Source organism: Elaeis guineensis, chromosome 14, assembly GCF_000442705.2.
Source record: "Elaeis guineensis isolate ETL-2024a chromosome 14, EG11, whole genome shotgun sequence".
NCBI lineage: Eukaryota > Viridiplantae > Streptophyta > Magnoliopsida > Arecales > Arecaceae > Elaeis > Elaeis guineensis.
Window position 1 is genome coordinate 63,456,922 of NC_026006.2, and position 25,032 is coordinate 63,481,953.

Genomic DNA, 25,032 nt, shown 5'->3' on the forward strand with positions numbered 1-25,032 from the left:
ATCTGGACATCCATGGTGGTGATCACGGGATGCGAAGACTAGGCTCTACTATCGAAGGTGGGGGAGGGGGATCTTTCCGATGGAAAGAGTGCCTCACCAAATCGATTGAAAGCTGGGCTCTGGTTTTCGGCATGATTGATTGCGGACTTTCTTACCGCCCCCTACTTGGCGCGCCAATCTGTTGAGGCCAACTCTATATTGTCTGTCGCCGATGATGAGTACCTGCAAAATAGCATCCTCACAGACCAGAGTTGTGTCCGACGGAGACCCTCCAATGCTTAAGTCAGAGTGGAAATTGGTGAACAGTAGTAAATTGAATATCGAGTATAGCAGAGTTTTGGTCAGAAGTGTCTTACCAGTACTGTTCCTTTATCCTCTTTTTATAGATGAATCTGATATAACCGTCAAGCACATGGTTCCACTTTTTATAGCGCTAAATTATCGAGTCATAATTGTGGAGTTAGTGGGTTGTCAATTTTCAGTAATTACCATGACACGTAGTTGACAATCGTTCATAATGGTTACAGCACGTTGAGCAGATTGATCGACTATATGTCGGTTATCTTGATATGTCGATAGAACGTCCGAATGACTATCGCTAGTAGTTCTGATATACCGATGGTCTTAAGTCAGAGATTGTTATGCTGTTGGTCGGTAGTAACCGAGTGTCAATCAGTTTGCTGACCATGAGTCGATGTCTGCTGATGCATAGTCGGAATTGTATATTCAGTTGGTCGATTGTTGTTGAGTCAGATGTCGGGGGTTAGTTGACTTAAGTCGGAGGTCGATTGACTTAACCCGACACAAAATAAATTTGAAGTTTCTCTCCTCTTAGAGTCAAATCAGAAACTCAAAAAGAAATGAAAAGAATAGTCGCATCTGACATCGGCTGTAGAATTTGATTTTCAAATTTTTTGGATCAGTAACTCCACTCCGAGAAATTCTTTGTGCAGTACAGGCGGTGTAGAAAATCCAACATGGAGTGCATCACCTCATTCGATTGGTCCACGTAGCCACCTTTTTTCAACGCATATTTAATGCCTACAGTTCTGCTTTTTCGTTTGAAAATTTTGAATGATGAAAATATCCCTACTCTTAGAAAAAATTATGACATCTTATGTCCATATCATGGCATCCTATATGCATATTATGACTTCGGCATATACAATATCATAATATAGCACAGAAAATTATGACATCCTGCCTATTATGACATCCCGCGTCAAATTATGATTTTTTGAATACATGATGCCATAATATGACTTAGGATGTCATAATATAGGAGGAGTATTTTTATCTAACCACTTTTTAATACCTATGTAATGTCTGTAGTTTTTTTTTTTTGTTTAAAAATTTTGAACGATGAAAATATCTCTTTTCTTTGAAAAAAATTATGATATCCCGTGGCATATTATGATATTCTGCGTCAAAATTATGATAATATGGATATAAGATATTATAATATGAAAAAAATTATGACATCCCATATGCAAAAAGTCATAATTTGATGCAAGATGTCATAATATGGCACAGAATGTCATAATTTTTTAAAAATATTTTTGTTATTCAAAATTTTCAAATAAAAAAATAAAATTACATACATTAAAAGTATATTGAGAAGTGATGACTATATGAATCAATCAAGTAAGATGGTATATTTTATATCAAATTTTTTACGCGGCCCATAATGTACAAAAAGATTTTTCATTTCACTCACCTTGACACAAGCTATTTAAAAGCGGAGGACCCAAAAAAGGAGCCCACTAAAGGAGAAAAATAAGATATGGCAAAAACACAGGATAGAAGTTGTTTCTTTTTATTTTTTTTCCGAACCTTTTCAAAGCCTCGAAGGGCTTTGTTGCTACATAGGATTTACCAGTTGCTTGAGAGGTTGAAAGCCTTGTACGCAAGCATATTTTCATGCAATCTTGTTTTTACTGAATAACAATATGATTTAAGTCTACTATAAAATTGATAGACCAATAAACTTTGAAAGTCTTGCGACCAGGCTAGTATCTTTAGTTGCATCATCTATTAAAATTAAAATTCGAAAACTCTCCCACATGGCCTGGTGCCAGTGAAGATCTATAAATTAACTTGATACAAAACTGCCCAAAGACGATGGGAAATAAATCTAATTAACCATTAGATTGGATTTGGATAGTAAAATTAGATCCAAATCTGATTGGATCGGATTTGGATTTAGAAAAATTCATACCAAAATTTATATATATATATATATATATATCTGTATGTATAACTATAAATGCATATATATATATATATATATATATATATATATATATATATATATATATATGTGTGCGCGCGCGCGCGCGCGCATTTGTGTCTATGTATTTTTATGTTAAATGTAAAAGAAAACCAGCGGTCAGCGAAACCAAAACCACGTGCTCCACCAAATTTATATCCATGTAATTTATAATAGTTTTTTATATCATATTTGTTATGGTTAAATATTTATATTGGACTTGATTGTTGTAGTATTTTTTTAATTTTTTATATATTTTAATCGTAGGGATGCCTACATAACGATAGTAATAGTTGAATAAGTGCTCGTTAATATATCTTTTTATCTTATTTATATCAACAATTTTTTTGTTCGTGCTTCATAAATATAATATTATATGTGCAATTAAATAATCTAAAAAATATTCCAAAAGTGTATCCAATAACTTGTTAAATGCATGATTTTCACTTGAAACTTGACTGGATAATGGACCTCTCTTAAATTGGATATTGGATATGGGTATAAAGATTTATTTGGATTTAAATCCAACAAAAGTACTTGAGATTTAGTGATGGATGTTTTCAAACATGACCAAATCCCATCTATCAACACCTCGATCTAGGGATGCAAATTGGTTGGCTCAACCTATGAGCTGGTTCAACTCCGACCTAATTAGATCCAACTAAATCTATGTTTAAAAACTTGCCTATTGAGTTAGATTAAAAAATTGGATCCAAACTAAATTTTGGGTCGAGCGAGTTTGGGTCTTCTACTTTTGAATTTGACCCAAGCCAACCTAATCCATATATCATCCAAGTCTAATTCAAGTTGACAAAAAATAGGCTCCACTCGACCCAATTCATATAAACTTTCTTCTCTTTCACTTTAATTCAAATTCATTTAATGAGCTCCCATCTAAACTAAATCATCTTTTTTAACTAAACAACTACATTTCATTTCATCTATTTTCACTTAATTATATTTAAATATTTAGATTTTACTATTTGTTTTGGTAAATAATTCTTTATAATACCCTCAAGTATACTAATACATATATTTTAAAACTTATAGTTAGCTAAAGGAATGGTCAATTACTTGAATGAAGTTAAATTGTTTTTGAATGAAAATTCAAGTTAAGTGGGACCTTTTTAATTTTATCTAATTTTTTTTAATGATCTTTAAATTTAATTATCAATTACTATAATTCAGTTTAAAAAATTGTAAGAAGCTTAACTTAAACTGTAATCCCAATCCGAACTCATCTTGAAGGGTCTTGACCAGATCCAAATAACCTGCTGAGTCTCAAATCTTTTCTGTGGACTTGATCGAATCTGATCTAATTAGCTAATAGGTTAGGTCTTGCACTATTGCTATAAAATCATAACTCGAATATGAAATCAGATTGGGTTTGGGTCTAATATTCCCCTATCTGATTTGTTTGCAGCCTTACCTCCACCCATACTGTATTATTCTCAAGAAAGCAAGAGGTATCCATATTTTAATTATTCAGGTCTAAAACGGACCTTCCAAGATTTGAATGTAAAATCTTCAGTTGCTGCGTAGACGGATGCAACTATTTTGAGAAACCCCAGTTCATCACTTGTACTGAATCATAAAAAAATATAGTTTTTATGTTCAAGGACATAAAAGAGCTTGCGAAGTCAAATCTGAAAACCTTCTTAAATGTAGCCAAAAAAAAATAATTACTCGGTAGGCTTTCAAGAAATCCTTACCTTTACACCTCCGGGACATTTGTCAGGAGAAAGGACAGCCGACCTTTTGGATTCGGTGAAACCGGAATATTTAAAAACAAACAATAATTAAAAAATAAAATAGAGATCAAAATAAGTTTTTCAAATGTCTTTCTTCCCGCTTGAGGTCTCCAACCGTCCCACGTTGTTGATTCTCTGCAACTAAAGCTCACACCCCACCCAAAAAAAACCACCTTTTTTTAATCTAATTAATTTAATTCTTTTTAGTTGCTTTCCCTTCTCCCACCTTTTTCTTTTTTTTTTTTTTTCACTCCCAAAAAAAAACTAGAACCCTAACCGGCTCATCTTTTTCTCCTAAGCGCAATCCTATCCTCTTTCCCAATTCCCATCTCTTTCCATGGATTTAAATCGAGAGCTCTGGCGGTGGGGAGCTGTTTATGCATCTCGAAATTACTTGCATTAATGGTGGCAGAGCAGCTCCAGAAGGATTAATTAGGATTCCTGAATGATTGAACTGTCGGAGGCTAATTGGAGTGTATGAAAGATCTTAATGGCTATCCGGAGAAGTAGATTTCCTGCGGAAAGTCCAAGAAGATAGAGATCAGGAGGAAAATAGGGACAAATGAGGGAGAGTGGTGAGTCTAATCTGTAAATTTTCCGTTATTTTAGTAAAGATTCAGAGAGAGAGATCGAACCAAGTGTGCCGAGTTCGGGAGCAGAAGCTTTCTGCGGGAATCTCTGGTGGAAAAGTTTGGATTTTTACTGCTTTAGAGACCAGTTCTTTAAATGGGCTGGGATAAAGTAGAAGACTTTGGGTTTTAAGTACAAAAGGGTTGGTGGAGGGCAAGGAGAAGAGGAGAAGCGGGGACTAGGGTTAGGGATTGGTCACTCACAGTGTTGGTTGTGGTGGAAAATATGCTGTTGGTAACGATCGCTTTCGGCTCTCGCTTGTCCAAGAACTGCAGTGTTCCACAAGGTTTGGACCACACCAACTCCCTCCAGTCGGGTCTTCTTTAGCTACATTGTTTCTGCTTCCTGCTTTCCCTTCGCTTCTTCGGAAAATTTTGGGTAAAAATTGTATCTTTTTCCTTCCATGAGGTGGATTTTCATGTCGGTTTCGACAATTTGTCAAACAACACAATTGTTGTGGTACGGAAGTGAGAAGATTTGTACAAAAAAAAGTGGATTGAGGGATTAAGTTCTTCAATTGTTTCTTATTTTCTGTTTACAGCCTCTTTCAAGTTTAACATTTACTCTGTTACCGGGCGGTTGGTTGCCTGTATTATGTGGCTGGAGATGGGAGAGATTGACACACTTTTCACGTGATGTTGCTCGCTCGGCTTTATCTCCATCTTTCAATTTTTTGAGGGCTCCACCATCTTGTTGCATGCTTTCGTTTTTGGCCTTCTGTCCCCTTTTCTCCAGCTCGAATCCCACTATTTTCGTTTATGACATTTTAAATTCCTGGTAAAATTTCTTGTATATGTCCGTGAGCATGCTTTCGGTTGCGTAGATGGATAGCTTTGTGCTTCACATGGTTCTGTCCTTTGCTTCTCTCCATTGTAGATTATAATCATACTGGGTGATTCTCTTACAGGAAAGTGGTTCACTTTTAATGAATGCATTGTGAGCATGGAGAAAGTAAGTTGTCTGTAGAGATGCCTTCCCCGTTTGTGTACTTGGATTTGGCCTCATGAGAGTGTAATGATAAAAAAATAGTGTGGGAGAGTGGTTTTCTCAGTCTTAGATACAGGACATAGAGAGGGACAGTGCGGGCGTGGGTGCGTGGGGTGGGTTTACTTACTGTGCTTTTATTCCGGTTGTCTGAAATCTTCTTTTGGGTTGTTCATTTTCTCCGGTAGCATCTATTAAGAAACTCATGCTGTCCTAAAGCAGATCTGCCTATGGAAGTGCCAAAACATAAAGGTTACATCTGAAGATCAAGTTCCAGTTTGATGATGGATCCTGAGTTAGGAAGGGGTTTGAATCCTCAAAAGGTTTGTTCCAAACCAACACTCCTGAAAAAAAGAAAAGAAAACTCTATTTTCATGCCATTATCAGTAATTTACATTTAGGTGCTGTACAATTTAGGGGTTTGCAATACAAGCTTGTGTTTCATCTTCTATCATGCCTAGAGCTTGTTCGGTTCTCCGAGCTTTGGTGATAACATGTTTTAAGCATTATCTAGATTTCTTTTCATATTTTTGTGGGTTTTGCTGAAACTTGATTACCTAATTGATTTCAGAAGGATTCTTGGAAGGCACTCTTGCTTTTAGCATATCAGAGCTTAGGTGTGGTATATGGGGATTTGAGTATATCCCCTTTGTATGTATATAAAAGCACCTTTGCAGAGGATATAACACATTCCGAGACAAATGAGGAGATTTTTGGTGTGCTTTCATTTGTGTTCTGGACTCTTACCCTTGTCCCTCTTTTCAAGTATGTTTTCATAGTTCTTAGAGCTGATGACAACGGTCAGGGTATGTATTGCAGCTTCTGAGATTTATTTTCTTGAAGTAATAAGTAAACAAGCTTGTCCTTTTATTGATATTTGTTCATGAGTTTGCAGGTGGTACTTTTGCTCTGTATTCTTCAATATGCAGGCATGCCCAAGTAAGCCTTCTGCCTAACAAACAGATTGCAGATGAAGAACTCTCTACTTACAAACTAGAAAGCCCTCCAGAAACAAAGAATAGGTCAAGGGTGAAAATTTGGCTTGAGAGGCATAAGAACTTGCACATTGCCCTGCTAGTAGTGGTTATGCTTGGTACCTGCATGGTAATTGGAGATGGTGTACTCACTCCAGCCATATCAGGTGCTCCCCTCCCTCTGCCCCCTCCCCGCCCCACCACCCCCCTCTCCCCCCGCCTCTTTCCTTTTTGATGCTTAGATTTCCACATTATTTGCTAATCTTATTCTCTTTTATTTTTTTCCCTTGCGTAGTTTTTTCTGCAGTTTCAGGGCTTGAGCTGGCCATGTCTAAGCACCACCATGAATGTAAGCTTTCCAGCTATCTCATGAATGTTTTTGGTTTCAGCAGCAGTCTATTGGTAGCCCTCAAAATATGACAGATCTCTAGATATAAGTGAGGACCCCATAACACCCTTATTATTTTTTAACCTTTGTTTGTTCTTTAGGGTACGAATCTGTATTAACAAGGCAACATCTAAACAATTAACAGGTTTGTAGAAGAAACAGATGACTTGAGTTTCATATACCAACATTGATGCTGTTTTTACTTTTCTTCATTTATTTATTTTTAAATTTCTGGTCAGGGCTAAGCTGCATGAAATCTTGTGATGTCAGGGTTGTGACTGTCCTTGTCTACCAACTTAAGGCCACGTGCATTCTTTCACAGCCATTATTTTCTGTTAGTTGTTTAATGTAGAGATATTTTTTTCCAGGAAATGTACATTTGCTTCTCTTTCAGTCTTCCAGTTGTACAGTATTTTGTCAAAACAAATATCGTTATCATGTTATGCTGTTGTACCCCCCCAAAAAAAGAAAAGATTTTAGCAGTTATTCATATTTCAATCTTTGCAAGCAGTCTTGTGATGCTACTCCCTTGAACAAGTTTATAGCGGAGAAAGAACTATAACAATCAGGATGCAGGACTTAAATAGCAACTACATATGATTAACACATTCTATTGTGTGCATAAAGTAACTATCTCCTCTGCTGTTCTTTTTTAAAGTTAATCAAAGTCGGCTAGTTTTAGGGAATGATATGTAAAGGAATTTTATGTTGCAACAAGCATTTAAAAAATTAATAGAAAAGTGTTTTGAATTGTTTGACATCTGGAGAAGTCCAAAGAAACCTGGCTTTGATGGTTCTTACTACTTCTCGAGCAAGAAACTAGAACTTCTACGTATATACCTGTTAGCTTGTTTATATAATGCAATTCCACTGGCATGAATCCAACGACACTACTCCCTTGAACAAGTTTTCAGGATTTAAATAGCTACTACATGTGTTTAACAGTTAACTTATTCTATTGTATGCATAAGGGAACTACCTCCTAGTTGTTCTTTTTTAAAGTCAATCACAATTGCCAAGTTTAATATGCAGGGCATGAAATAAAATATCCAAAGATATTTTGGGTTGCAACAAGCATTTAAAGAAGGGGAAAAATGCATGTTAGCTTGTTCGACATTTTTAAGAAGTCCAAAGTAACCCGGCTCTGATTGTTCTTATTAATTCTCAAACGATAAACTAGAACTCCCATGTATTTAACTGTTAGCCTGCATATATAATGCGACTATCCTGGCATGGATTACCAGTAATTACATATTCTCTATGTCTTTCTTTTTACTATCTGATGACTTTTCTTTTTGTATGCAGATGCTGTGGTTCCGATTACTTGTTTCATATTAATTTGTTTATTTGCACTCCAACACTATGGTACCCATCGGATTGGATTTCTATTTGCTCCAATTATTCTGACTTGGCTACTGTGCATCAGTGCACTTGGCATCTATAATATTGCTCACTGGAACCCACATGTCTATCAAGCACTTTCCCCGTATTACATGTTTAAATTCTTGAAGAAGACCAAAAAGGGAGGCTGGATGTCCTTGGGTGGAATTTTACTATGCATAACAGGTAAATTCGGTAACATGCATAAACAAGTAGAAATTATTTTTTCGCTCACTAAATCAGAAAATATAATTGATCTTATTTTACATGGGGATATTTATAGTTGATTTGGTTTTGAATAGAGTTTTCCTCCAAAATGAACTACATCACTATTTTCAAAAATGTCTCTAGGCAATAATCAATTTGGAGACAGTATTGGATGAAAGTCAGAACTATGTCAGATGAAATTACAAGGGCAGCTGAGTCGGTCTGTGAAATAAAATGAAACTAGAAGGTTTTATCAATGTCAGTGGAAGTTTTAGGGCAGAATGTGATAGATTTGTCTTGTATGAAATTGTAAAATAAAACTTGGATCAGTAGCTGAAATCTTGCATTGATTACTGTTGCAGGATCAGAGGCAATGTTTGCAGATCTCGGCCACTTCTCATACACTGCAATTCAGGTGCTTTTGCCTAGGATTTTTTCATTTGTTAATTTTCTTTTTCTTTTTTCCTTTTTGTCAGGTTATGACTGAATCTCCTATTCTGTACGATTGTGTACCTCTTGTAGATTGCTTTCACTTCACTAGTTTATCCAGCTCTGATTCTGGCATACATGGGTCAAGCTGCTTATTTATCAAAACACCATAAAATCTACACAAGTTACCAGATTGGCTTTTATGTCTCAGTTCCAGGTATGTATTGCATTTCTCACTTGAAGGAGCCATATACACGTGAATCTTTATTGGAAAGTAGTGACCTATATGGCTGCTTGCCTAACCCTCCTTCATATTAGCTAAAAGGACATTGTTCTCTGTTCATGCAGTTATTTTACTGAAAAGCAGGATGAACATAGTTGCTTGTAAGCTGGGCATATATGATTGCTCAGAAGTTCATGTTCACGCATTATTCACATGGCTAAATGCAAAACTGCCATGCATCGTACCATTTCAACTAAATGTTGAAAAAATTAGTTCATTTGACTTTCCTTTCTTGAGGGAAATTAAGAAACTACATTTAAGAGTGTAAATTCATGGAAGGAGAGTTTGACTGCACTGTATGAACTGGTTAAAGTGAAGTTACAAATATGAATACTAGAGAAGAAAGACACATTACAAGATAACATGTTCCAAACAGAGCAAGGTCGAATGTACATGGGAAAGCTGGAAGATGCCATATGGGAATTGTTCAAATTTATCGACTTGGTTTTGTGTGAAGAAGATCAATAGTTGGGGTGCTTCTAATATAGATATTGATGTGAATGAAAATAAAGGAGAAGTTAGTTAATGTTGATGCAGAATGGGCATTTAATAGACTTCCAAGTGGGCCTATTCGACAACAAGGTAAAAAAAGAATTAAATGCATGTCCTGCTACCAAGAGATATAATGAAGCAGTTACAAAGGGAGCTTTGTTGAGTTCGTTCATGTAATTTATAGATCCCATTGCAGACTTCAGAAAAGCCCGAGCATGCTTCGTTGGCGAGTTGTGAAGAAAATCCTTCTTCATGTGACAGATAATAATTTCCATCCTGGTCTTATTTGGCATAAATCGAGACACATTGCTTGGGAAGTGGCTAGGAAGAATTAAAGTTAATCCAGTTATATGTTCTCTTTTCTAGGAGATTTTGAGTTAACGACTTGCTCATTAAAGTCCCTTGATTTCGTCTACCAAGGGTAAATTGCTACCCGAGTGTTGATCAATATGTTTGGAACAAACACTAAATGCATAAATTGGTGTTAGTAAAATTCAAGTAGAATTGAGTATATAACTATATATGCTTCAATTCCAAGCACCTGTTGGAACTAGGTGGGTCATTGATTTTTTTCTTTTTTACTATTACAACAATATTCAGGAATAGTGTGTTTTCATAGAGCTGTGTAAACAGAGATACATCTCATTTTTAGCACCATTGGGTGGTTTGTTCTAACTGTTTCTGCAAAAATAGTGCCTAAAAGAGACATCTATAGTAGTGGTTTGGAACGTATGGTAATTTTGTTGCTTAAAGACAAATAAAGACTTTGAAGATAGGGATTTTGTTTCGACTTGTTGCTTGCTTTATCTGGGCAAATACTCTTCAGTCCTCTGGGCTGACTGCTGATGCTGCAGCCATCAAGAGCTCAACACAATACAACACACATAGACATTGTATTTGTCCTAACATATCTTTGCTGGTGGGAGCCTAAGATCTTTACAATCAGTGGATGTAAGGAAGGTGAGTCGCCCCTGTCAGTTTGCTGCATGATTGAGGTATGAGTTAAAACCCTATCCATCAAAAGTGGGGGTGATGACATAGATGCTTTAATTTAAATGTAAGCAAAGGTTGTATTTGCCATCAAATTGTAGAAATTCAGTCAACAAGTCATCATCAATTTCACCCACATTTGGCCATTTTTGGATGATTATGTTTGGCTGTCAAATGTCATGTCATAATTTCTTCTGTTTGCATTATCTTGAAGACAATATTTTTATTATTAGTTTCTCGATAGCAATATTTTAGATGGGAAAATATGACCTTTAAGAAATTGCCAATATCAAATGTCTTCGTGAAGCCAAATACTCATGAAGGGTTTCTCAGTATTATTAACCATATTATGCCAGTCCTGTCTGCTAGCAGATATAGTGGAACAATGATTTGAAAACCTTAAAAAAAGGGGCTTTTGTCATCAAATTTGTTTACCACAATGGGGAAAAATTAACTGAGTGAACACCCACAGAACACTGGAATTTGAGATAAGAAACCTGGTTCCGACCAGATATGAGGTGCATGTTCCTATAAGCGCAAAGCCCTCTTTTATCGTTTGAAGGTTAGTAGAGCAGCATAAATATTTAGAGCCCAGCCCAAAGTATCGTGCCCTGTGGTAATGCAAGAGCGTAGTCCTTCCATGCATGAGCAAGCAACATTTTTCCTCAATGCAAGTAACAGCAATTGCTCCTGTGTAACTCAAGTAACCAGCCAAGTAATATAGTTACTCCTTATCAGTAGAGGATTCTGAAGTTGCTGGTTCTTTTTCCACTTTAGCTTCTTTTAAGTCTGAACTGTATTAATCCACTATCTTCAATTTATTCCAGTGGCCTGAAGCATTTGTATTGCCTGTTGTAGAAGGAACATCAAGCAACTAATCTTGATTCCCACAAAATTCAAATACTGCTCAGATTAAATTGTAGTCCGTTCACAGTATTAATTTCTTCTAGTGTGTCATTTACTTCTTACCAAACAAACATAGAATAATAGTTTTGACATTTCTGTCTTTGTTTTCATTTATTAATTTTTTGATATTGTGTTTGATCTGATTCTGCTTATTTCTGCATAATCACTATGAAGAACCAAATTTGATTCTTAGACCATTTTTGATTTTTAGAGAGTGTAAGGTGGCCTGTGCTTGGACTAGCAATACTAGCTTCAGTGGTGGGAAGCCAGGCAATCATCAGTGGAACATTCTCTATCATAAACCAGAGCCAATCGCTTGGTTGCTTTCCTCGAGTGAAAGTAGTCCATACTTCTGAGAAAATTCATGGGCAGATCTATATCCCAGAGATCAATTGGATGCTCATGATCCTCTGCATAGCAGTTGCTGTTGGCTTTAGAAACACAAAACACATGGGCAATGCTTCTGGTATGTTTGAACTACTTAGTTATTATTTTTTTCTTTTGATATCTGCAGCCGTATGCCACTTATGATACTACTTCTTTCCAAGACGCATTCTCCACTCGACCAGCATTATAGAGCATGAATTAAATCAACAATAGCCTGAAGCCACTGTACTTTCAAAAAATCTTCAAATATTGCTTGCAACCATGATGTCCATCTTACCTAGATCACTTACCGGTTACCCTGTATATACTACTATTATCGCATAGGTCATACTTGTTTAATGGAGGCTTTTAATCTCTTCTCAAGTTTTCAATTAGAATGCATCAAAAACTATCATTTCCTTGTAATATAACAAGCATGCCAGATGTATAGTTTCCTTATAAACCCATGTAATTTCAGATGTTTATTCCTCTTTAACAGCCTGTACTTGTGCACTTAATGGTTCTTACGACTGACTGCATCATGCCTTCTGTTATTTTGCTAAATCCCTTATCCAGTCCTAACATTCTGTTTTCCTTGGAATGCGATACAGGACTAGCAGTAATCACCGTTATGCTGGTTACCACATGCCTTACTTCTCTGGTCATGATCCTTTGCTGGCATAAACCCCCACTCCTGGCCCTTGCTTTTCTTCTATTCTTTGGCTCCATTGAGGTCCTCTACTTTTCTGCCTCCCTCATCAAATTTCTTGAGGGTGCCTGGCTCCCCATCCTTCTTGCTCTCTTCCTCATGGCTGTCATGTTTGTCTGGCACTACACCACAATCAAGAAGTATGAGTTTGACCTGAGCAACAAGGTTTCCTTAGAATGGCTCCTGGTGCTTGGTGACAAGCTCGGTATCATCCGTGTTCCTGGCATCGGTCTTGTGTACACTGATCTCATCTCTGGCATTCCTGCTAACTTCTCTCGCTTTGTCACCAACCTCCCGGCATTCCACCACATACTAGTTTTTGTCTGTGTCAAATCTGTTCCTGTCCCTTTTGTGCCTCCTGCAGAAAGATACCTTGTGGGTCGTGTTGGACCGCCAAATCACCGGTCATATCGATGCATTGTTCGATATGGCTACCGTGATGTCCACCAAGACATCGACTCTTTCGAGTCTCAGCTCATTGCTAGTTTATCTGAATTCATACGATCTGAAGCATCATATGGTGGCCCTCGGTCTAGCAATTCGATGGATGGGGGTGAGGACAGACTCACTGTTATTGGAAGCAATGCATTCGCATGCCCTTCCAGATACGATTTTGAGGAGAATATCCAACCAGCAGGTGTGTCCATTGAGTTCCACTCTGAGGGGAATGCGACGGAATTGTTGCCTGTTAGTATGGGGAAGAAGGTTCGGTTCTTTTTAGAGGATGACCATAGCTCAGAATTGGAGAAGCATGCGAGGGAAGAGCTCGAGGAGCTATGTGTGGCACGTCAAGCAGGGACTGCATTCATACTGGGGCATTCACACGTGCGAGCAAAGCCGGGTTCATCCATCATGAAGAAGTTGGCGATCGATGTTGTGTACAATTTCCTTGGAAGGAATTGCCGGGGCCCAGACGTGGCACTGCGAGTGCCTCCAGCATCGCTGCTTGAGGTTGGGATGGTTTATGTATTATGAGATGAAGCCTGTGCAGCCATCTAAGGTCATCCCTTCCAAAGTGTTCAGGGAATCTACTATTTCATTTCCAGAAAATATAAGAGTGATGGTGTGCCAGTTGTTATAAAATCTTCGCAGTGTCTTGAGGGCTACTGTCTGAGGTCAAGATTGTGTATGTATTTTGTGCTGAAGCCTGTGCAGCTGTGTGAGTAAGATCATCCCAGCCAAAATGTTAAGGAATGCACCATTAAATGTTAGGAAAATGTAGGAGTGACACCGACTGTTATTGCAACATCATGGCCTTAAGAATTTACAATGGGTATCTGACTGTTAGATCTTACCTCAAGAAAGTGAATAGGTGTAATGGGAGCACCTCTCTTTTTAAAACCAAAGTAGTCTATGGGAATGGTTTCTGTGGTCTTGAATTTCACTGTATCTAGGATGTGGTCGATTCACCGTCAGAATTGGAATATAAATGGATTGGAATAAGAATTGAAATTGTTATATTTTTTTATGTATTTGATTTGTGACTGAAATCAGAATTAAAATTAAAATAAAATTTAAATATTATTTGAAAATCTGGATTGAATTGTAAGATATTTTTATTCCTTCTAAAATCGAAATGAAAATAAAATTTTCTTTGATCAAACAATTGGATGTAAGTTATTCGATCCATTCCCATTCTAAAATCCAACTCTTTCCAATCTACCAGAAAGTTATTGCACTGTTGAGCTAGGTAGTTTGACAGCTTTTCACAGTCACAGCTCATGTCTGCTTGACACACCTTGATGAAGATAAATATTTTATATACAAGTATGCTTGATACTTTCTGTTGGACCTTACGTTGTATTAGAATCAAAAACTACCTATCTGGATACATGTGAAGGTATAAATGAAGAACTAGATGATCCAATTTTTCATGTGAACAAGAGAATATCTGAAGTACTCCAAATTCCATCATGTTGCCGGATTCTTGAAATTTCGTGTAATGTATGCTGACCTCGGATTCACCATAAAAGCGAATCCTGAAAATTTTCTATATGATCGGAGATTTTTTTTTTATATATTTTTGTAATCCAGAGAACATCCCATAGATTATCTAACATAAAATTGGATACGAATGTAGCTATAAGCTTTGTGAAGAGGCAAATTGATTTGCAGCTCTTGATTTGACTTCCCTGTTCCATCTATCCAGTCATCCAACGGCGAATCCTTCTTGCACGCGAATGATACAACCTCGGCGTTCAACGATCCACGAATCCAACGGTCCCGCTGAGGGCATTTATGTCAAATCAGGATAACCTATGCATTTCACTTCTCTTCTGCTATACAACGAGCCTGCGAGCTAAACTAAACTGGGATAAGGTTTTTAGATCACAAAGGATCAGGAGCGGGAGAGGGACTAATATCCCCAATAAGTTCAGAATTATCTGGAACAAGAACGAGTTATTCCTGCGAGCAAGATGTCGGCGTGCATGTATAGCCCTCTTTCTCTGTCTTCTCCGTCGACTGTTGGAAAATCGGCATTTGGTTTCCGCTCGAAATCGAAGCTGCTCACAGTCCGCTGCACTGTTGGAGGTATCTGCTTTTCTTTTGTACTTTTTGCCCATTTTTTTGTACTTTCTGAACTTAATTCAGAGAAATTTGCTCATCCTCTCGAGTTAGGGTTTTTGTTCTCTTTGTTGTACTCTTTATAATGCTCTTATGATACGTATTGGATTATGTCTCTTCTTCCCCAAATTCTATGGATACGCCTTGCAAATTTGCTTACTCGGTGTAGTTATTATTCATTGAATGATTAAAAGTTCGTAACATTGGGATTTCTTTTTTTGTCGTAAAAATCAATACGGTAAGCTTTGGTCCTTTGGACGTGAACTGGATCTCTCTCTCTCTCTCTTGAAGTTAACCCAATTTCCCCAGTTGAATTCTTACTCCATCTTTTCCTAATTTGCCTTTTCATGTTGGAAACCGGTTCAGATGGGGGACGAAATTGATTTAAAGTGCTTTTTTATTAGATATCTGTGTACCCTTCGATATTTATAGTTTGCAATTTTGAGTGGCGATATTCCCAAGCTCATAAAAATTATAATCTATGTTCAATGTACGTCTATTAAGATGGAAGTGTAGCTTGTAATTCACTTCAATTTCTTAAAATGAGATCAGTATTACATTTACACCTACAGCTATATATGCTGAAAAACAAGATCAATACAAAAGAAGCACCAAGCATATACAGCTATATATATATATATATATATATATATAAAAGAAGTGTATGTGTGGTTTCTACCTCCCTACATCAAACATCTATATATTATAATTCTGTTTTTTTCGATATTTTTGAAATGAAATTGAATACTAGTAAGAAAATATATTTAAAAGATTCAAGTCAAAAAATCTGATTTCTTTACTTTCTTATGCTATTTGTGTTTTGGGGGCCTAACTAATAATTTCTAATTCCTTTTTCTTTTCCCAGAATTTGTTGCAGAACCAAAAGTTATGAGTGTTGCCGAGCCACTCCTGGTACGTGCTGTTCGAGGAGAAAAAGTTGAAAGACCTCCAGTTTGGTTGATGAGGCAGGCAGGGAGGTACATGAAGGCAGGTTTAATTTGTGTTTCAGCTTTGCCTATGAGCTGCCAAATGTATTTTCATTTTTGGATCTGTACAATATGTTCCAGCTGATAAAGGCTTAGTCAAAGTAGTTAATGCTTTTGTCTAAAAATTTTACTTGCCTATAACAAAAAGGACTTGTATTATACTAACACAAAAGCAGAGGCCAGAACTATAGAGGTATATGGTCTGGGATGACCAAGAAATATCCTGGAAATTGATGAGAAGTGGGTGCTTTCAGGGGTAATTCAAGAAAATGATGCTAAACGCTAAATTTTAATTTGTTATGCAGGATCATTGATATTTGGAATAATGTATGGACAGGGCGGAGATGAAAAGGAATATGCATATTGATTGATCTTGAAAGGAATGTAAAATCTATTCGAGATGAAATTAGTTGTTATGGACTGTGCCATCACGTATAAACAGCTAATGGGGTAAACACTCTGGTTCTCTAGCAGTAAGTGTGACAACAAACTTTGGAAGTGGTTGTGGCATCAAAATTGAATGTTATTGCAACTAAAATCATAATTATACTACTGAAACAGGTGGGAGAAATCTTACCTTGAAACATGGTAATCATCTTTTTCTAGTTGTCTGGTATCTTAAAATCGTTGCATGTATTTAGAATTATATAGTGGTAGTTTAAGTGTCATGGTGTCTTCGTGTATATCACTTAGAGAAATATAATTATGGGGAAATTCATATAGTGGAGGTGTCATGGTTTCTTTGTGTATATCACTAATATGAATTTACAGTTGGGCGGAGATTCATAGACTAGAGGTGATGGAAGCAGCAGAGTATTGATCAAGTGATTGTGTTTCAGGAAATGCATGAGGCTTCATGAGGGATAATAAGGGTTAAGGATTCAGCGATAGGTGAGATACAAAGTATGGAAGTTAGTGAACAGGATATAATAGCCTTAGTTCTAGATGAAAGGAGGAAAAACTAATGATATTAGTTTATATATCAATGGATCTTTACAGCTTTTTAACATATTTCAGCAGAATAATTATTTTAAGGAATTAATGTGACGAATATGTGGGAGAGGGTGGTTAGACGTAGACTGAGATGAACCCTATAATGTATTTCAATGGAGTGGTTTTTTTTTTTTTTTTTTTTTTTAAGTCATATTATGGATCTATAAAGAGGTTACTTGAACTCTCACATGGCTTAATGCTAGCATAGTCAGTGATTTAATTTTGATCTCTTCTTATTAAATCTATTGGTGGAGAAATTTACAGCAAGGTGAAGAACTATATTTGGTTTTTATACATGTGGAGGAAAAAAAAAGAGAACAATTTAATCACTAGTCAACCTACTTGAAGTTGGTGAGAAAGGAACATGCATATATTTGTTTTGCCAAATATGTTTTCTATTTTTTCATGCATACTCTTATTTCTTTATCTTGCTCACAAAAGTATTTTTCTCAAATCTCAATGATAATGTAGTCACTTTCTTTTCTTGAACAGAGTTATCAAAAGATCTGTGAAAAGTATCCTTCTTTTCGTGAAAGATCAGAAAATGTTGATCTTGTTGTAGAAATCTCTTTACAACCATGGAAAGTTTTCAGGCCTGATGGGGTGAGACACTTATTTGGAATTATTATGTTGCTTTTATTTTTTCTTTTATAATTATCAGAATGACTCCATCTTGATTACTCATAATCTACAATGGGGTCAGGTGAAAACTTGTGGTTGTTTCTCCTGTTGTGTGTTCTGATCTTTCTGTTCACTTGTCTGTGATGTACACGGTATGTGATTGCACCATAGTTCAAGTATGTGCTAGTAATCCTCCATTAACCAAATCAGGGAGTCAAGTTGTGGTCTATAGAAGTCAAACATGGTAAGCCTTGTAATGATTCTCAACTCAGGTGTATCATGGATTATGTAATAAAGTGGCAAATCTGTAACAGTGCATCTTTGATATCATTAAGATCTGGCATTTTTGTTGAGTATGATAACCTGGTTGGTCCATTTTATTTTAGTAGAGATGGAACCGTGTTATCACATATCTTCTTATTCGCACTGGATCTGATTTCTCTTGTTTGAATATGTCTTGCAGAATAGCTGCTGCTTCATGTAGTGCTGTTAAATTCTATATATTGTTGACTTCATTTTTCACTTCATTTTCTTGCAGGTTATATTATTTTCAGACATCCTTACCCCTCTTCCAGGGATGAATATACCATTTGACATAGTAAAAGGAAGGGGTCCGGTGATACACAGTCCTTTAAGAACAGCTGTTGATGTTGATCAAGTGACAGAATTTGTTCCTGAGGAATCAGTTCCATATGTTGGGGAAGCTTTGACTATCTTGCGGGCAGAGGTTGGTATACTATATCCTTTCAAATTTCTGATGTGAAAAGGTTAAATACATTCATGTTTTTGTTATAGTTAACCTGGACTCTTCTATTCAGTTTTGATACCATCATTGGATGTGTGTTGTTCCCCCTACTGGTGCACAACTTATAGTACCTTTTTCAGGTCTCTTTCAGAAAAAAAGGAATCCTGGTTTTCTGCCCCCAGAACACTACATACCATTCCTAGATAATCTTTCGCATTTCATTTGGACACACTTGTACATGCACTTTCAGTGTGCTAGAGTACTCAAACATATTCAGGGAACACTAGGAACATAATTTTGAGACATAAGGGACATTGACTAAAGGTTCTTGTGGTTTTGTATTTGAGAAATCAATACCGTTTGTATGGCATTTTTTTTATGCATTATTGATATTTTGGCATTATCAGTATTTTCTTTGGTAGATTATAGGTGACGTGTCTCTTCACTATTCTTTTATTATGAGAAGCAATTTGATACTTCATCTACATTGATATTTAACACAAAATCATAGTGTGCATGTACATGCACATAAAGTACCCAAAAGTGTATAACTTTGCTGCTTGCATCTTCATTCCAAGATTTTGAAGAGCTTGAAACCTACTGGTGCAACACAGCATCAAGGCATTTCAGGCCTGAATTATGCCTGTTACCTCTGTTCTTAGGTCTTATTATTGGAACTACAAACTTTGATTGCTTCCAGACTCTTAGATCTTGACGGGTTCTAACGCATTGATATAATCGCCGCTGTAAAGCTTCAGTATAGTATGATGCTTTAATTGGAAGCTATTGTGTTTTTTTGGTACATATTGGAAGCTATTGTTTAAAAGAAATATAAATATCAAATTATCTGCTCCACTTTTCTGACAAATTCTCTTAGATACATTATCATTTAAGATGCTTTCTCTTTAGGGTCTCATCTTTCATTCACAAGAGCTTTTGAACCAGTATATGAGAAGTGCAAGTTATCATTCTAGTTTAGGTAACCACATTTTCTGCTAGTCATTAACTTAAAATGATAGACAAGTGAAGGGAAAATCTCCTGATTTGTTAATCATTATGAGGATAGACATATCCCATGTGGCATGGAAACATGGTCATATTGCCATAAATGGTTTCTGAAATTCCTACATTGTTGCATGTTCCCAAGCTGTAATTATGATGAAAACTGTAATTTTTTGCTATCCACCTGTCCATCCATCTATCCATCTATCTGTACAGAGTTGTCCAGATTACAGATGATTTTGGTGCTTGATCAGGTTAAAAATGATCTATATTGTCTACTCAATTATCCTTGGAATTGTCTGCATTACTGATGATTATGTTGCTTGCTCAGGTTAACAGTTATGCTGCTGTGCTGGGCTTTGTTGGGGCTCCTTTCACTCTGGCTTCTTATGTGGTTGAAGGTGGTTCACCAAAACACTACACAAAGATAAAGAGTCTGGCTTTCTCTCAACCAAAGGTATATGTTAAATTTTGTATTCATTGAATACACTTCCTAAAATTGGTATCATCCATTTTTCCTGCAGTTAAAGCTGTTGATCACCATTAAGTTCAACACCTCTTGCATGTCAGCAGAATGTATTATACATTTAGGGATGAGACCTGTTATATATGCCTGTTCATGGTAACCACTAAAAGAAATCTGAAATGTTGATAAGTTGATATACTACAATTGAAATATAAACTATCATAAAAAGTCAAGATTATTAAAATGATTTATATAGTAGTGTTTGAAATTCATATATTTATCAAAATATAGCTGATACCTAGGAAACAGGACAAAGATAATCAAAGTTCTTTCTTCTTTTCAAGGGAGCCGTTCTTTACATTAGTTACCATTCTAGAGACTTTCTGTGGCAAAAATTCATTGCTATTAATGGTTTAGTTGCCTTTCAATGCATACCATGATGTTGGATGAAGCTTGAATAGCATATAGGCGAATGTGGTTCCTGCATGAAATTGGGGTGTCATATGGCTGGAGGACACTATTTCTTATGGAGTGAAATCCCTGCGCTTGATCTCCTTTCCAAAGTTTCCACTCTTGTTATAATGGAAAGAGAAAGGCATGCATAAAAAAATTGGCAACACACCCAAAACTGTCCCTTTTCTTTCTATTTGATAATTGAACTGATCTTATTTGGTGGGTGTCAAACAATGAGCTTTTGAATGCATGACTGTTACTGCTGGCCCCTTGGTTGAAGTTTCTCTAACCGTACTTTTTTACTCCCTGCTTAGGAGAGTTTTCAAAAGCCTACATAAGGTATTTTTTTTACTTTAATTTTAAGGAAACTATGACCATGGAGGGTGAAATCCTATCAGTTTGAGGAGCAACTGATACTAATGTAAAACAGTCATTTCTGGCATATGAACTGTAAATATATACCTTTTCACCATATGCTACCACCATGTAATAGATAGATCAGTCAAATGCAGCAGCTGCCATAGAGAAATTGATACCATGGACTCCACTGGAGACAAACAACTTGAGAGGGACAACTTACAAAGGTGAACCGGTCTAGACTTCAGAGATAGTACTGATTGAGAGATTTGAAGGGCTAAAGGCTTCCATAAAGGTTTCAAGGTAAGACCATTTTAACCTTTATGATGCCGCAGAAATGGCTGACTTTGTTTTCGAGATAACAAAATGTCCTCAAATGTCATACCCAACAAACATATGTAAAGTGATATAACTTCTTGTAGCTTTCACCAGCGAGCTGAATGCCTCCTGTGTGGAATCAGTCTTCCTAATATTGTGAACCATATGAATCACCACAAGAGTCAAAGTGAAACACTAGTAGGCAGGAAGGTCCAAAGGAGCCCAAGAGAGGGGCATGAGGACAAAAGTGCAACGTTCAAGTGTGAAATACCATCTGGCTTAGAAAGCAAATTCTGGTATTATGCATCAATGCAATTGGTCGCTAACAAGGGGCATTATGCAATGTTTACACCTCATGTTGGGCCAGGCCCCAACTCATATAGCACTTACCTACAGGATATGAGTTAAAGATGTTTGTGTATATTTAAATCACCATTCGTTGACCACTTCTGATGTGGACTCAAAGGAGTTGGGTCTGCTGGTTGGCACCCCCTCGATGCATGTGCTGGTGAGTGGTTCCATGTTCGAAAACTGAAAAAGGCAATGCTGCTGTTATTTTTTTTTTTTACAAAAAAAAAAGCTTTAACATAGCATATGTATTTTGGATGACATGATCTCATGAGCATGTACATTTTGCATGATGACCTCCTCATATGCAGTGCTCCTTAAGCATGTCTGCTTATATATATGGTATATGAGTGTGCATACGTGTGTGTGTGTGTGTGTGTGTGTGTGTGTGTTGTTTTTTGCTATTTAGTATGATAGTTTTTTCTTTGTAGGTTCTGCATGCTCTGTTGCAGAAATTTACAAACTCTATGGCAAAATACATCAAGTACCAAGCGGACGAGGGAGCACAGGCAGTCCAAATTTTTGATTCCTGGGCAACTAAACTTAGCCCGGTTGATTTTGAGGAGTTTAGCCTACCCTATTTGAAACAAATTGTGGATTCTGTTAAGGCAACACATCCTGATCTACCTTTAATCCTTTATGCAAGTGGTTCTGGGGGCTTGCTCGAGAGACTTCCCTTGACTGGTGTTGATGTTGTCAGCTTAGACTGGACGGTAGATATGGCTGAAGGTCGGAGACGTTTGGGATCCAATGTGGCAGTCCAGGGAAATGTTGACCCTGGTGTGCTTTTTGGGTCAAAAGAGTTCATAACCAAGCGGATTCATGATACAGTAAGACAAGCTGGTAGTAATAAGCACATATTGAACCTTGGTCATGGCATTATAGTAGGAACACCAGAGGAAAATGTTGCACACTTCTTTGGAGTGGCAAAAGACATTAGATACTAAATATTGTTCTTCCTTTCTTTTAATTGATTTTTGTAGTTATTTTTGCAAAATAATTTGAGAGATTCTTATTATAAATACTATAGAGAGAACCAAAATTGAGATTTTTCTGAAAGATTCACTCTCTTGTTTCATAGTGTAATTAGTTCTTAGCATACATACTAAATTTGACTAAAAGGAAAATCAGGTAGGCTGCAATGACTGGATATTTCAATTTCAAACACAATAATCAAACGTTACCATGGATCTGACCCCCAAGTGCTTAAAATGCATTGCAGTGCTTCAATATTCTGAATCGGCTTAGTTTGTAAGCCCAGACTGCCATGATTAAATGAAATGGATGAAATTACTCATACAGAAGATTAATTTGATAATTTTATTCTGATTCCAGCAATAGGATTGTTTGCAATTGGATTTGGAACATATTTCTTACTGTTTTTTCCTGTCATGCTCCGAGTTTAAACCTGAATTTTAGCCAACCAACCACTAATTGCTAAAATTTCAGCAGATGATTTTTTTTTTTTTTTTAACTTTCATCTTTGTTTATTTAGGTTTGGATCTAATTAACGATCTGTCGGATTTTCTTTAGGCCTTGGGTTGACTCAGGTCAGTTCCACTCATTTAGCAGGGGGATGAGATATATGTTGGCTTAATTCATTTGCATGTGATATCGTGATGCAGCTGGCCCCGATGCTTTTGAAGACAGGAAAACTTGTGGTGGCCCTGATGAATACCATAGGTCTCTCTGCAAGCTGGGAGTCACCTGCTTCTCTCATTCCTAAATAGAAACAAGCATTAATATATGTGCATATTATTCCATGCAAATATGTCCACAATAAATGTAACAACCATTTGCTGCAGAAGTTTATCAAAATAAAATACAGGATGTATGCTTTGAACTTTTTCTCACTTATACCAGGGTTTACAAAAATGTCTTCTTTATAAGTGCATGTAGCATCAACCATCCATGCCATTGAAGTATAACAAACTATAGATGATTTGCAATGGTCTGTCAAAGTTCTCTCTGTTCATGCCTGAACTTCCTTTTTTTCTTCATTTTGTCCACACGATCAAATCATAACTGTTCAACAGAACTGTATGCAATTTACATTCACAAACATTCGCTCTTCACTTAATTTCTACTCTCTTTTGTCCAAGATATGAACTTCTCTTTCCTATTGTAAATTTAATTGAAAGTTGAATTGCTATCTCCCTCTGACTATAACATTCATCAACATGAAACTAAACTGCTCTTTTCATTTGATGTGCCAACAACCGTTCGCTCCATGGGTTTGCACCCCTTCCAGGAACTTGTCCACGGAGGAGGTCTAGACTTCAAGTCATGAGTATTACTAAAAAAATTAATTACTACTGATGTATATTTTTAATTGAAACTTAGATCCATTATATGCCAAGGTAGGGCAATTAAGCAGACAAATCATAACTATTTATCTTAGACTGCAGAAAATGCAAGTCAATCAAAATTAGATATATTACATGCCGGGGTAAGGTAATTAAGTAGATAAATTATAAATGATCCTACCCAAGTTACACTTAAACCTACTCAGAAAGCCATAAAGCTAAACTCGATCGGCTGGAAAATCTGAATTTTGAGCCAACAAGTCTCTACCAATAATTAGCTTCAAGCTCGGTTAATTGACACTCTCCAGTTGTCAATGTGACAGGGGACCGCTAACCTGCCATTCTTCTAATACAACAAACATGGCTATGTTGCAAATAATAATAGAGTGTGACACGCTCACGTTAGAAGCAAGAAGACAGTATTGTTGGGGCTGGCCCCTCTACGCATGCATCACTAGGGTTGTTCTGCTGTCCTTTTTACGAAAGTGACCCATGTGATTATATATCTTTTTTGAGTGAAACCAAAGATTTGGTTGAATGCAAGGTGCTGCAGGTGTTCAAATGTTCTCATTCTCACTTGATTTTTACTGTTAGTTTAGAATGATCAGTTTGTGTTAACGAAGTTAGATCTAGTTGGAAAGGATCATGATAGGTTACTGTTTGAACTTGTCAAGCAGATTCGAAGAACTTTGGTTAGACTGGAGTTGTAGTAGTTCAACTTTGGAATTAACTTCGATATGATCTAGTTTTATTGAGGTCAAGGCTTGGTCATTAGATATCTTTGGACACGAAAGAAGACCTTGTTGAGTTATTTACCCTTAATAATGCAGAATGTGAAACTGAAAACAGAATAAATACATTTTTCCAAAACATTGGACTACTTCAATGTGAGTTCAATGAGCTCAATGTATTCCACATCTGGATTTTTTTTTTTATCGTGTGAGTTTTTGAGAGAGAGAGAGAGAGAGAGGGAGAGAGAGGTGTGGGGGACTTGGGGACTTGGAGACTTGGGCCAATTATGATGTTTTGGATATTGAAATCATCAAAAACTTGAAGCTAATAACTTTGTAAGAAAAGCTTTGTGAAGTTATCGTGGATTTAGTTATAGGGCCAA

General features: G+C 36.6%; 2 protein-coding genes across 9 annotated transcripts; both read left to right on the forward strand.

Moving 5' to 3' along the window:
• The first annotated feature begins 4,796 nt into the window (after positions 1-4,796).
• On the forward strand, positions 4,797-14,218 carry LOC105057191 (probable potassium transporter 9). 3 transcript variants are annotated; one of them, XM_019854876.3, is made up of 10 exons: positions 4,797-4,936; positions 5,857-5,957; positions 6,206-6,440; positions 6,530-6,775; positions 6,904-6,957; positions 8,302-8,562; positions 8,946-8,998; positions 9,106-9,229; positions 11,895-12,149; positions 12,661-14,218. In XM_019854876.3, exons 2-10 carry the CDS (start codon positions 5,916-5,918, stop codon positions 13,731-13,733), a joined length of 2,343 nt encoding a protein of 780 aa, XP_019710435.1. In that variant the 5' UTR covers positions 4,797-4,936; positions 5,857-5,915; the 3' UTR covers positions 13,734-14,218. The 3 variants fall into 3 exon arrangements, with proteins under 3 accessions (XP_019710435.1, XP_010937991.1, XP_010937992.1); XM_010939689.4 differs by lacking the exon at positions 4,797-4,936 and adding an exon at positions 5,479-5,601; XM_010939690.3 differs by lacking the exon at positions 4,797-4,936 and adding an exon at positions 5,621-5,750.
• An 832-nt stretch (positions 14,219-15,050) lies between these two features.
• Positions 15,051-23,469, forward strand: LOC105057190 (uroporphyrinogen decarboxylase). 6 transcript variants are annotated; one of them, XM_073248508.1, is made up of 8 exons: positions 15,051-15,290; positions 16,189-16,310; positions 17,795-17,905; positions 18,462-18,650; positions 20,002-20,127; positions 22,044-22,442; positions 23,146-23,162; positions 23,238-23,469. In XM_073248508.1, exons 1-7 carry the CDS (start codon positions 15,176-15,178, stop codon positions 23,155-23,157), a joined length of 1,074 nt encoding a protein of 357 aa, XP_073104609.1. In that variant the 5' UTR covers positions 15,051-15,175; the 3' UTR covers positions 23,158-23,162; positions 23,238-23,469. The 6 variants fall into 6 exon arrangements, with proteins under 6 accessions (XP_073104609.1, XP_029123969.1, XP_029123968.1 ...); XM_029268136.2 differs by having other exon boundaries at positions 23,108-23,469; XM_029268135.2 differs by having other exon boundaries at positions 23,146-23,469.
• Positions 23,470-25,032: the final 1,563 nt, after the last annotated feature.